Consider the following 12126-nt stretch of genomic DNA (forward strand, 5'->3'; position numbering starts at 1 on the left):
ATCATTATCGGATCACCTTAAGGGTTTTCAGACAAAAAATATCAGCTATGCTCAAGACAGGATAATTTTGTTGTTGTTGTGTGGCAAGAAAACAAATCATTTCAACAACGCAATGTAGCTTTTTGTAGTTTACCAACACCTTATGGCATCTGTTCTGCTCCATATACAGAACTGCCCACACTGTTTTAATTACCGTTATGTTACTCTGAAACAGTTGTTATAATGAATTAAAACTATAACATATATGATCATGTGGACGTTAACGTTAAATGTTCATTAATTGTGACGGATCTTGAACATACGGGCAAATAAGTCAATATTTTTTCTTCAACGTCCTGTTATACATGTATAAGGGCTTTGAGACGATAGGACCAGTAGTTTGTGGTTAAATGGTCTTTATGAATGGTTGTATTCTGAAATTCGTTTGGAAAATGATAACTAATTTGTTAAAAATAATTTTTTTAAATACAAGTAACCCGTTATAACATCTTTATTTCTGTTTAATATTGATGCAGATTAGAGACGACCCAGTTTTGTTAATCGGTGTTTGTTGAACAAAACACTATTAGCACGTTTAGAGCAATGCTAGGCCTCGGGTACTATCCAAAGAAGCAGACAAACAGTTGTTTTATAAAAATAACAATTTTCATTTAATTTGCTTGATTTAGGCATGGTAGAATTTTGGAATGGAAAAATACAACAATGTTATCGCGATTCCAATAAATAATGATATTGTATACCGTTTTTATTGTTGATTTTATATTATATCCATGTGTTGTTGCATATGTAAACGAAGTGTGTGCGCGCATACTAGCTACAGGTATAAAATAATGTATTTCCGTGACTGATCAAAAAAGGTGGTTATTGAAAAACGGCAGTGGGGAATAAATGTATGTTATATCATATTCATGTCGATCAGTCACTGAGTATAGTCAATGAATGTGAATTTTCAAATACAAATGCTCTATAACTTCAGTCTCTGAATTCAGATAAAAAGCCACCAAAATGCATGATTTAACTTTTCGTTTTCAAAATGTTCTAGAGGGATGACCTCCAAACCCCCCGATTGCAGGAGGGGGACACCCCTTCCTCCACCTCCGCTTCGCCACTTCGTTGCTCAATAACAATCGTTGATGGAAAAATTCGCACCCCCCCTTTTCAAAACTCTGGCTACGGGACTGGATACATCATTTAAACTTATTGAATTATTTTTGCGTTCCAACTGCTCCACAAAATCTCTTTGCCAATGTCTTTCTTTTCCAAAATCTCTGATATAAGAAATGCGCATACTTGCATTTTTTACACGTTCATTTTAGGGTAGCAAGCTCTTTCGGCCCCAAGCTTTTTCGGTCCAGTCAGAAATTTCAGGCCTATTCAGGCCCAAGCTTATTCGGCCCCAAATTGACCGGGCTTATTCGGCCCTACATTTTATTACACCTTTTTCGTTAAAAGTTAATTTTGTTAAAATATTACACTGACTTGCTCTTTATCAGGCTGTGCTAGATGATGTTACTTTGTGTTAATCGTAAAAAAAGGAATATAAAAAAGTGTCATTGTTAGTAACATTAATAGATTTTATTCGTTGTGTACTCAGGCATTCGCTGATCATGCTTTGCTTGAACGGTTCGACATTTCACATGATTTCGGATTGTGAGAAGTGCCATTGTCAGAAGGCTAAGCGCTTACCAAAACGTCCGATTTCGAGCCTTTCGATTTAACTAGAGCCGATGTGCAACCGCCTATTGTGACCGACCAACGGTATGAAAACGTATATTTTGTGTAGTCGTTTAACTAATTAGCAATCACTTGAAAATAGTGATTCTATTTAAGATTATAGTTTTAAAGAGTATCGACCTACATATTTTCAACGATTTTTTCAAATTAAAAATGGGGCCGAAAAGCCTGGTACTTGGGCCGAATGAGCCTGAAAATGGGGCCGAATAGGCCCGGAAAAAAAACGGGGCCGAAAGAGCTAAGGGCCGAAAAAGTCGACAACCCATTTTAGTTGCGTGTAACCTATAACAAAGTTATCCATTGTACTAAGAAAATGGAGTCCACCGGGCATGTGCGAAAACAAAATAGTGTTGGGTGACGATTTGCTGCCAATTTTCTGTGGAGGTACAGCTTCAATGCTTTATAATATGACGAAAACGCAACACCTAACCACGGCATTACGTCAATCGATTTGTATTTGTATGCAATTAATAAAATTATCGAGCAACACCAAACTATCTCGCGAAATAATGTGACATTCAACGCCCGATAAACGTTTTCAGAAACGTTACAAAACGTTGTTATTTATTTGTATGCGTGTCAATTACAGTTGGTCCCTTTGCACGTTTTCGTCGCTCACAAGATGTTGGAAGGCAAAACATGTCCGTTGTGTGACAGACTAGGTCAGAGAAGTCTTCTGAAAAGTTACCAGATAAACCTTGAAGAGGCGGTAACAATTTGTGCAAATGAAAAAGTAAGACATATTTTGTTCAGTTATTTCCTATCTTCTTTATAATGCCATTTATAGGTACTGTTACAAAGTCTCAATTTTGCTTTTTAACAATTTTAGCCCAAATAAACCTAGGGGACCGTGAATTATAACCTTGACTTTTGACCATTTTGAGAAGACATTTGTTAACTCCAGAATTAAATAAAAATTAATGTTTTAAATGATGGCTACTCAATTAAATAATTTGAGCAACCATTAATCTCATCAGTGTCATCTTACATGACAAATCCAATTAGTGGTTCATAAGTTGATTACACCTTTCTAATCTGATCAATATCTTGGTGGGTGTAATGTCCAGGCTTAGAGGGTGTAATGACCAGGGGTGTAACGTCCAGGGGGTGTAATGACTGGACACCCTCCAGAAAGGGGACTTTAATAGTAAGGTAAATATGTGTGCCAAAGGTAACACAGAAAAACTACAAATGCTTTAACAGTTGCTTATCCTGTTTATGGCATCTTTATTAAGACATCTCACTTTTAACATAGTTAATGATTAATTTTTAGGAGTTTGTAATTTTGCCCAAACAAACACATAAGCATCTACATTACCAGGGCTTTTTTCTTGATTCCGAGAAAAGGCCTTGCTTTCACTTTTTGTGAAAAATTATGGATACAAACGAAAAAAGGAAAGAAATTGCCCAAATTAAGCTTCAGGGCTTTTTTTCCTGACTTTGTGAAGCGGCCCTGGCCCCTCACTTTGTGAAAAAATGAGTCGCGAACTTGTCAAAATTGTGAAAAATTGAGTCACGAACTTCTTAAAATTGTCAAATTCAAAGTTCAATGCATAAGTATAGTTAAAGCATGTTAAACACTTGAATCAGCGATTTTTGGCCAATTGGGAAAAGTACCCGAACCGGTCCAATTTGAAAAAATTGAGTCGTAAAAACCGTAAAATTGTGAAAAATCGAGTCGTGAAACCCTCAAATTGGGAAATTGGTGTATTGGATTTTATAGTCCCAAATACTTTAAAATTAGGGATGCAAGAGGTTAACCGGTTAACCTACCGAAACGACCAGTTAACCGGTTACATTTTCGGAAAAAGGTTAACCTGGAAAAAAATATTTGATTATTTGATTATTTTTTTCATGGAATAATTCGTACGATTTTACTTTTTTCGCGTGACATACTGCCAACTTGCGCTGGCGACTAGTTAGAACAACATGCCGCACGATCGACGGTAATAAATAATGTGTCAACAATCAAAGTAATAAAACAATTAATCAATACCTTTGACTCGCTTAAATTTAACTAGCGAACTGCGGTGAGTGGGAGCTATTAGCGAAGACGTAATTGACACGTTTATTGAACTCGCTATAAAAAAACAGTTGAGACATTAGACTGCTTATTTTGATGTTTTGTTTACCAATACCCAACACTGATTGCTCGCAAAAATACTGTGTTTATAAGTAACATTTTTATCAAGAATTGCATCCGTTGTTGAAATCTTGACGAGTTAACGTGCTTTTGTTTATTAAAAATTAATATAATTATCATAATATTTCGTCTAATGATTCCACCATTACCGTCCGATGAAAGTGTTATTAAAGAAAGCAAATTATTAACTTATTAAATAATTAAACATCAATTAAAAATAGATACAAAATAAAACCGTTGAATTTAGTATTTGTGTAATTGCTTAAAATTTTCGCGCTATGGTACGTTAACAAACATACGTAACTATCAGTATTTGAGATCATTATACTTAGTTACTTCGCTATTAAATAAATGTACTGATTATATTAAACATTCAACTTAGTATCGTGCAAAATTAATTTAATTTGCATTCGTGTTCTTTATTTTACCCACATTTTTTAATTGTACAATGAAAATCAAACGATACTACTTCGGCTACAAACGCTAAAATGCAAACAACAAAATATGTAAGTATCGAATAAGAAGAGATGCGAATTCGTTGGACACACATGACCCACTTTACAGCGAATAGAAAGGTAAAAAACGTTTCTATATTAAGCCAATTTGAGTTTCAAAAATTAAAACAGAATGAACACACCATTTTTGTGAGCGATACGACGCGAACGTAAAATAAGCGGCCCAACCAAAAATAAGTTATTAACACGTGAAAATGAACATTGTGTAGTTCTTAAATTTTTTACCCCTGTGCATGTACGCAGGAAAACTAAATAAAATATATAGCATACATTTACAAAATTATTAAAATAAAATGTACTATACATTTTATTACGAAACTGGCATGTTATCAATGCAAGCGATTTCAAATTTGAAATAACGTTTGTTTCTACAGAGCTGTTCGAGCAGTATGAAATTTTTTACGTACTCTAAATCATTTTCACTACTTAAGCAGGGTCTTCCCCAGGCCATTTAAGCGCCCCTTGCCGGGGCGCTTGAATTTCGAAATCAGAGTCCCCGGGGCGCTTGAAATTTTCCGATCAGTGTATTCTTCAGTAAAAGAAAGTGGAGATTGTCCAAAAAAATCAAGGTTTCCCTATCAGTGTATCAATATTCCCTGTTTTAAAAGAGCACTCGGTACCTACTTTCACAAGTAATCGCCATAAACACCACATGGGGTAATGTATAATCCACTGATAAGAGAATAGCATGACGCGCGTATCGATTATTCTAGCCACATTACACGGTCATTTAAATGCTGACAATGATGTATCTAGTAACTTTCCAGTCGTCAAACTGTGAAGTTCATCGTCCAATCGGTTACGCGAATGCTTATGAGGGCGGGGTTAACTATCGACCATTATTTTTGATTGACGTCGGACATGAAGTAAGAGTTTATCGCAGCTTGATTAGCAAGAAGTTGTACCATTTGAGTAATATAAAACCGGTAATTAGTACAGTACAGAACATTAAAGACGGTTTCGGGCATCATCATCACACCTTTTTACTGTAAACAAGTGTTACCTATGACTCATAATTAATACGAGAAATGAATTGCAAGTGGTACAATTAATTATTATAGCGAGTAAGTTGTGCAAATGACTCCCGGTTACAATTATGTGATAACAATTTATTTAATTCCAGTACATGTATATTTCAACATGTCCATTTATAGAACTGATTCACCTCGTTTTTCTGACATTTATTCGACACGTTATGCGCTTTAACAAATTTTCCTTGAATTAATTACGCACCCTTGTAAATGTTTCGTCCGATAATCGATAGTTAGAAGACTGATGATGGCAACCGGCCGTGATCCTCGTGGACAACGTGAATTTCATGCATAGTTCCGTCAAAACATTTATTCGACTCGTAAAGTGTTTAAACAAATTATCGTAGAATTTATAACACAACGGTTAATATTTGTTGAAATCTCAAATGGGAATAATTAAATTTGTAATCCGAAACCCATTCCCGTAAATCGATGTTAACGCGTTTTTAATCCGAAACACACTTCCGAATGTAAATGTTACCGCAACGTTAAATATTTTTGCTTCAAATTAGCAGTGCAAGTTTATTTTGTGTCGAATCTTTTTCTCAATTAAAAAGAGCGCGAACATTATGCAGCATGTACAACGTCGCGTCTATTGCATACAAATAGCGTGTATTGAGCGTAACAAGCACACAACAGGTCAGGGGATTAATGCTTATTCAGAGGCAATATTTCATCAAATCTATAAATAGTCACTTAAAAAATGGCAAGGTTTGTGTTAAAGAAATAACTGAAAGCTTTTATCGTTAATATTTACCAGAAAGAGATTGATAAAAACGGAATAAACGGGATTATCGGGTAATAAATAGAAACTTGAAAAATAGTAAGTATACAGTAATAGAGTCGGGTTGAAACGGATGTATTGGGGAATCGTTCGAGTCGGGATTTTACTATCTGTGCGGAAAAGTTTTAAAACAATTAAACAATATAAAATATATATATATTTAAATTACTGGGGGATTTTTTTGAAGAGTCATAGCCCAACAAATGACGTCTTTTGACGATGTTTTTCTTTGAGTTATAACGCACCACAGAACGTGAATTGACACGTTAAATTAAAAAAAAATCAACGTAGGGAGGGGACACCCCTCCCGAACCCACCCCCGATCGGCCCGGGGCGCCTGAAAAAATTCCTGGGGAAGGCACTGCTTAAGGCGTTTCGGTTAACCGGTTAAAAACCGGTTACGGGAAAAGGTTAACCGGTTAATGATTTTTGTAACCTCTTGCATCCCTATTTAAAATTGATTCTAAGTGTTTTCAAGCTGTCAATATTATATTTACCTAGGTTCAAACCATAGAGCTGCACAAGGAAACGAACAAAATGTTGCATTACCCCCCCCCCCCCCCCCCCCCCCCCCCCCCCCCCCCCCCCCCCCCCTCCAAATTTTTTTTTGGGGGGAATTTTTGGCCAGCAATTGGGAAATTAATAGTTTTTTTGTAATTGGGAAAGTGCCGTTTACCGGTACTTTATAAAGAAGGAAAAAATATGCTGCTTGACTATTATCAAAATTTCCTTAAATAATGCAATAAAGGCATATTTTCCTTCTATGAATACTGTATTTGATACAATAACAACACATATACATATTATCTGATTTGCAAAACATTCATGTACCAAATGCAACTAAACTACCTGGTCCCAACACTTCTTTACCACAGGAATAACATTTATAAACATAGAACATTTCAAGGGCACATAACTCGGACATGTTCTGGACTTAACAGCTTTAGAACTCTGTTCTTTCTTGAAAATGTCAATAATTCTCTCAATATCTCTCGCCAGTGCATGATGATCACCCTGGGAGGTTGTCATTTAATCTGAAACATTAGGTATACATTGAACAACACTGTTAGTACAGTACAGCCAAGGCAGAACAAACATATTTCGCCATCCGCGGCGGCAAGGCGAAACAAGTCGATGCCGCGTCAGCTGTTGAAGCCGCGTGAGTATGCGGCGGCAAGTCGAATTTCGCCGCGAAGCTTTGCATCTGTCCGCCGCGGCATGCCGAGGCAAGCCTCGATCCGCGACATGATTCCGAGTCGATGCGTACATTTATCATAAAATAAACAATCTTTTTTAAATGATAAGTTGTTAAAAAAAAATAAAAGAACATTTATAATCATATGTCAAATCCTATTATTTAATGTGCGCGGATTCAAAATAAAATAGATAACATAGTTAATAAAAAAGCGTGCTGTTGTGTTCTTAGTGAGTGCATTCCCGTTTATAAACAAATTTTTGTAATCCTGAAAATTTAACAAAAATCGAAGTCATCAAAACAAAACACGATTATCAAGGGCATGTATTAATTCAATTTCAATAATAATTTATCTTCGTCATTTTTAGAATCGGCTTAAGAAGTTTAAGTTTCTTTGTGTGCGTCTATTAACTGCACCGTTTCATGTTTCATTATTATTTTATATTGAAGTGACATTATGGGCATTTTTCACTGTTGAATTAAACTCAAAAGAATAAACAGGTCAAAAGAGTTAGTGAAAATGTGGTTACTGACAATTAGCTGCAACTCATCTTGCTAACGGCTGTTTATAAAATTAGATATTTTTTATGACTGGACATTCTTCTAAGCCGAAATAATTTGTAAAACAAAATAGTGTCTTTGTGTCGTTTGAACGAATCTGCCTTAAAACTAAATTCACATCGTAAATCGCATACTTTCTGTCGTAAGTTGGGAAAAACGAAAGTACGGTTGATAAACAAATGCATTACTTTCTCTTTCCTGGATATTGTTTAAGTATGTTGATGCTGCATTCACAAATATAAGTGTATCTTCAGTGAAAACAAAAACAATAAATAACGGTTGCGATAGACACCTATTAACTGTTAGATGACCATTAGAAAACTGAAAAATGATCAACAAGCATATTTGTTTTTGGTTTTATTTTTACGACAACAGGTATTATCATATAAGCATATTTAGTGTGCCTGGCAAGTAAGTAAGTTTCCTGCCCGTAAAGAATGTATTTCACACATTAACAAGGTCACATAATTTTGTAAAAAATAGTTTGTTGAAATGTGGTTACTGACCAATTATTTGCAACACATCTTGCTACCAGTTGTTTATAAAAAAAAATTGTTATAGTCGATATTTTACATGACTCATCCAGTCCTCTAAGAAAAAAGGATATGTAAAACAAAATAGTGTCTTTGTGCCGTATGAACGAATCTGCACTAAACCTAGATTTACATCTTAAATCGAATAATTTCTGCCGTCAGTTGTCAAAGTACGGTTGATATTCAAATGCATTATTTTCCTCTTTCCGTGATATTGTGTTAGTATGTTGATGCTGCATTAACAAAAATAAGTGTATATAAGTGAAAACACAAACAATAAACAACGGTTGCCATAGGCACCTATAAACTGTACGATGCCCATGATATCACTTTATAACATGAAACTAATAACTATGAAAGTGGCATAAATCTAGGTTTCTATGCTACACAAATGAGCATGTAGATGTATATCTATTCACTTGATCCGCCGCGTACGTATGCGGCGGATTCAACAAATGAACATGTAGATGTATATCTATTCACTTGATCCGCCGCGTACGTATGCGGCGGATTCAACAAATGAACATGTAGATGTATATCTATTCACTTGATCCGCCGCGTACGTATGCGGCGGATTCAACAAATGAACATGTAGATGTATATCTATTCACTTGATCCGCCGCGTACGTATGCTGCGGATTCACTCCGCGAAAGTACGCGAGGTTGATACAGGCTCGGCGTCGTTGCGGGGAACGATGCCGAGTGCCGCGGCGATTCGCCTCGTAAACACACGATTCGGCCGCCGCGTACTAATATTCTTGCCGTGGCGAAGCCGCGGATAATGTTTGTTCCGCCTTGCCTGTACTGTACTTTTGTAAGAAATGTAAACGGATTATTTTATTTTTACACATTTTTTCACAAAGCATAAAAAGACTACATACAAAGTTTGAATCATGAATATGCATTTAAATTTAAAAAAAATATATATGAAGGGACCACACTATTACTTTAACAAGACAAGGGGCCGTTTTGACTATATATAGCTTCCATCAATACATAAGCCGCGGCAGATGCTTTCACTTTTATCAAATGACTTTCCTTATAATGTTATCAATGTGCATGTTTCAATACTTACCCTTCTGTAGAAAGCTTTTGTTTCTTCACTGTTATCCCAATTTTCAATTAATCAGGATTATTTTGCGTTTTTTTAATTTTCTTCATGCAGTAACGAACGTTCTGCGTCGCCATTTTTGTATAGTGACGTTGCAAGGCAGAGCTTTTGCTATTTACGACTCTTTCACCGGTTACACAACACTTTAAAATCGATTAAAACAAGCAAACATTGGTAACACGAGTCGACAATTTCTCGCGAATTTGGAATTAAAAGCAAGGTTATGAAACTTGTATTTCTGTTCCGAAATGGCTGTTTCTGTTCCGAAATGGCTGTTTTTGACAGGTTCCGAAATGGCCGTTTTTTGACAGTTTTGAGTACAAAAGTCAGTTTTTCACGATTTAAAACGGCCGTTTTTGTAAATATTCACGGCTATGTCAGGTTTGTGAATTGGCCGTGTCAAAATTGTGAAATGTCCGTCCACGGCCAATCGCAAAGAAGGAAAAAAAGCCCTGAGCTTGGACATTGGGGATATGTGCAACATTTAAAAAAAAAAATTATCTTTAGTGGAAGAGGTATTTCTCTTGCTAGAAGGGGTGTACATGAGACCAGTGCTCCAGCTACAAAGGCCTAAATGGAAGGGCCCCCTGCTCTTCCAGGGCTCAGCCTAGGTTCAAACTTGAGGGAGAAGTGACTTCTCTCTGAGCTGAATTTAGGGAGAAGTGAGGCCACTAGAAGGAGAAGTGATTTCTGTTCGGCGTTTAATAAAATCTTCGCTTGTTTTATTCCCCTCATTACACCAAGCCTTAGTATCATCATCAATGACAAACAAATACTATTTTCTAATTCAATAAATCCTTACATATTAAGTCACATAAATCAATTCATACAAATAAAACTTGCGATTTCCATGTGCATCATAAAAATAAACAGTATTTTAATAATGCAATGACAATCCAAACCCTATTTACATCATAATGTATCAGTACATGATAATTAGACAGTGATTTTTTTCCTCCAATTGGGAAAAGGCCCGGTACCAATGCCATTGGGAATTCTTCGCTTCATGAAATCACCAAATTGCGGTAAAAACGAGTCTTAACAAAACACAATCTTAATGCATGGCACCAAAGACCTATAGATTACATATAGTATATCTATTACTGTTTATCCGAATTGTATACATATCCGAAATATGTACACTTGAGAATGCCTTACCTGTTTCATTTAATAATCCAAATTTTCCTTGTTATTATCTGGTTTAACAAACCTTATTACACGTACATGTTTGTTAAATCCAGTTAATGCTTTCTCCATTATTGAATCACCATTGCCATGTGCAATGTCGAAGGTCATGAGTCATGACGTAGCAATTTTATTCTACTCGGATAATTTATATCTAATCCAGGAAATGTGTTTTCTCAATGTCTATTGTGTAGTATTAGGACTTGTTAGTATAAAAATGAGCTGTGATTCCAGTTTATATAAGATGGGTGTTACTCGTAATTATCGGTGGATTAACAAACTGACAAAACTCGCTGGACTTTTACAGTAGTGGATCTACGTAATTAATAGACCTTTGATCAATTTTGTTTTTCTTTAATAATTTTTCCGACTTTCTTTAACTGTGCCGTCTGCCAAAAACATGTAATTATCGAATGTAATCTAGAGTCCGTGATTATCACGTAATCATTAGACAACTTTCAGCACGCCCAAAGAGGTTGCGGGATATAAAATAAAGTCGTTTACGTATGGATACGGTAGATAAAAATATGGTAATAAGCACTACAATTTGCACGGGTGGGTTGTTAGTTTTCGTTTATATGGTTATGAATTAATGTCTGACAAAATAAATTGCACATCGACTGGATAATTAGTGTTTAAGAGTTTTGAAACACGAAACAAGTAAATAGTAGAACATACTAGAATAAATTGTATTCATATTTACTGTTATAATGTGTTGCGCGTGTAAACTTTTTTGAGCGTAAATACATGTCTATAACGACGTCATTTCATCGCTCAGGTAAACTATTGCATATTTATATACAATGCGCGCGTTCTCATTGGTAACTATCGATGTTAATGTACCGCTTAACTCCGCCTGCAAGGCGTGTACTAATTGGGCTTGCAGAACAGAGAACTATCCAAACTGTCGGCGAAATGACACTTGCTATGATCTTTTGATCTAAACCGTTATTGTTTGGAGTGAATGCCTATGTATGCTAGTTGCCTGGATAAGCTTTCACAGCAGTCGATCTTTTGCTGTGATAATAAACTGATAACATAACAAGCGTCATCGGTGACTTTATGACATGTGAATATAGAGAATTTTTAGATGAAAAAGTTGAGAGAAAAAAACGTTGATGTTGTAAAAAAAGAAGGCGAAGTCAACTTCTCCTTCATGTAATTTAAGGGCGACATTATTATGTCCCGGGCGAAGATGTCGCCCACGTCGCCCTCACGGCCGAGCCCTGCTCTTCCTAAGCCCGCCCAGCCCTTCCGCCCTGTCCTGTCCTTTTATTTAAAAAAAATATTATTTTTTTTTAGACATTATAATTCATTGATGTCGTATAACATTG

General features: G+C 35.9%; 2 protein-coding genes across 9 annotated transcripts in view; one reads left to right on the forward strand and one right to left on the reverse strand.

The window, feature by feature from the left end:
• LOC127857692 (RBPJ-interacting and tubulin-associated protein 1-like) overlaps positions 1-12126 on the reverse strand; it is a 119740-nt gene that overhangs the window by 16235 nt on the left and 91379 nt on the right. The gene's annotated exons all lie outside the window — the stretch shown is intronic.
• Positions 2021-12126, forward strand: part of LOC127857684 (uncharacterized) — a 146372-nt gene continuing 136266 nt past the window's right edge. For 6 of the 8 annotated variants that reach the window (XM_052394296.1, XM_052394299.1, XM_052394295.1 and 3 more), the window contains exons 1-2: positions 2021-2118; positions 2324-2467. In XM_052394296.1, coding sequence (XP_052250256.1) covers positions 2357-2467 — 111 coding nt within the window. In that variant the 5' untranslated portion in view covers positions 2021-2118; positions 2324-2356. Of the gene's footprint in view, positions 2194-2323; positions 2468-12126 lie in introns of all 8 variants that reach the window. The other 2 variants (XM_052394293.1, XM_052394294.1) reach the window with 2 other exon arrangements.

Source organism: Dreissena polymorpha, chromosome 14, assembly GCF_020536995.1.
Source record: "Dreissena polymorpha isolate Duluth1 chromosome 14, UMN_Dpol_1.0, whole genome shotgun sequence".
Classification (NCBI taxonomy): domain Eukaryota; kingdom Metazoa; phylum Mollusca; class Bivalvia; order Myida; family Dreissenidae; genus Dreissena; species Dreissena polymorpha.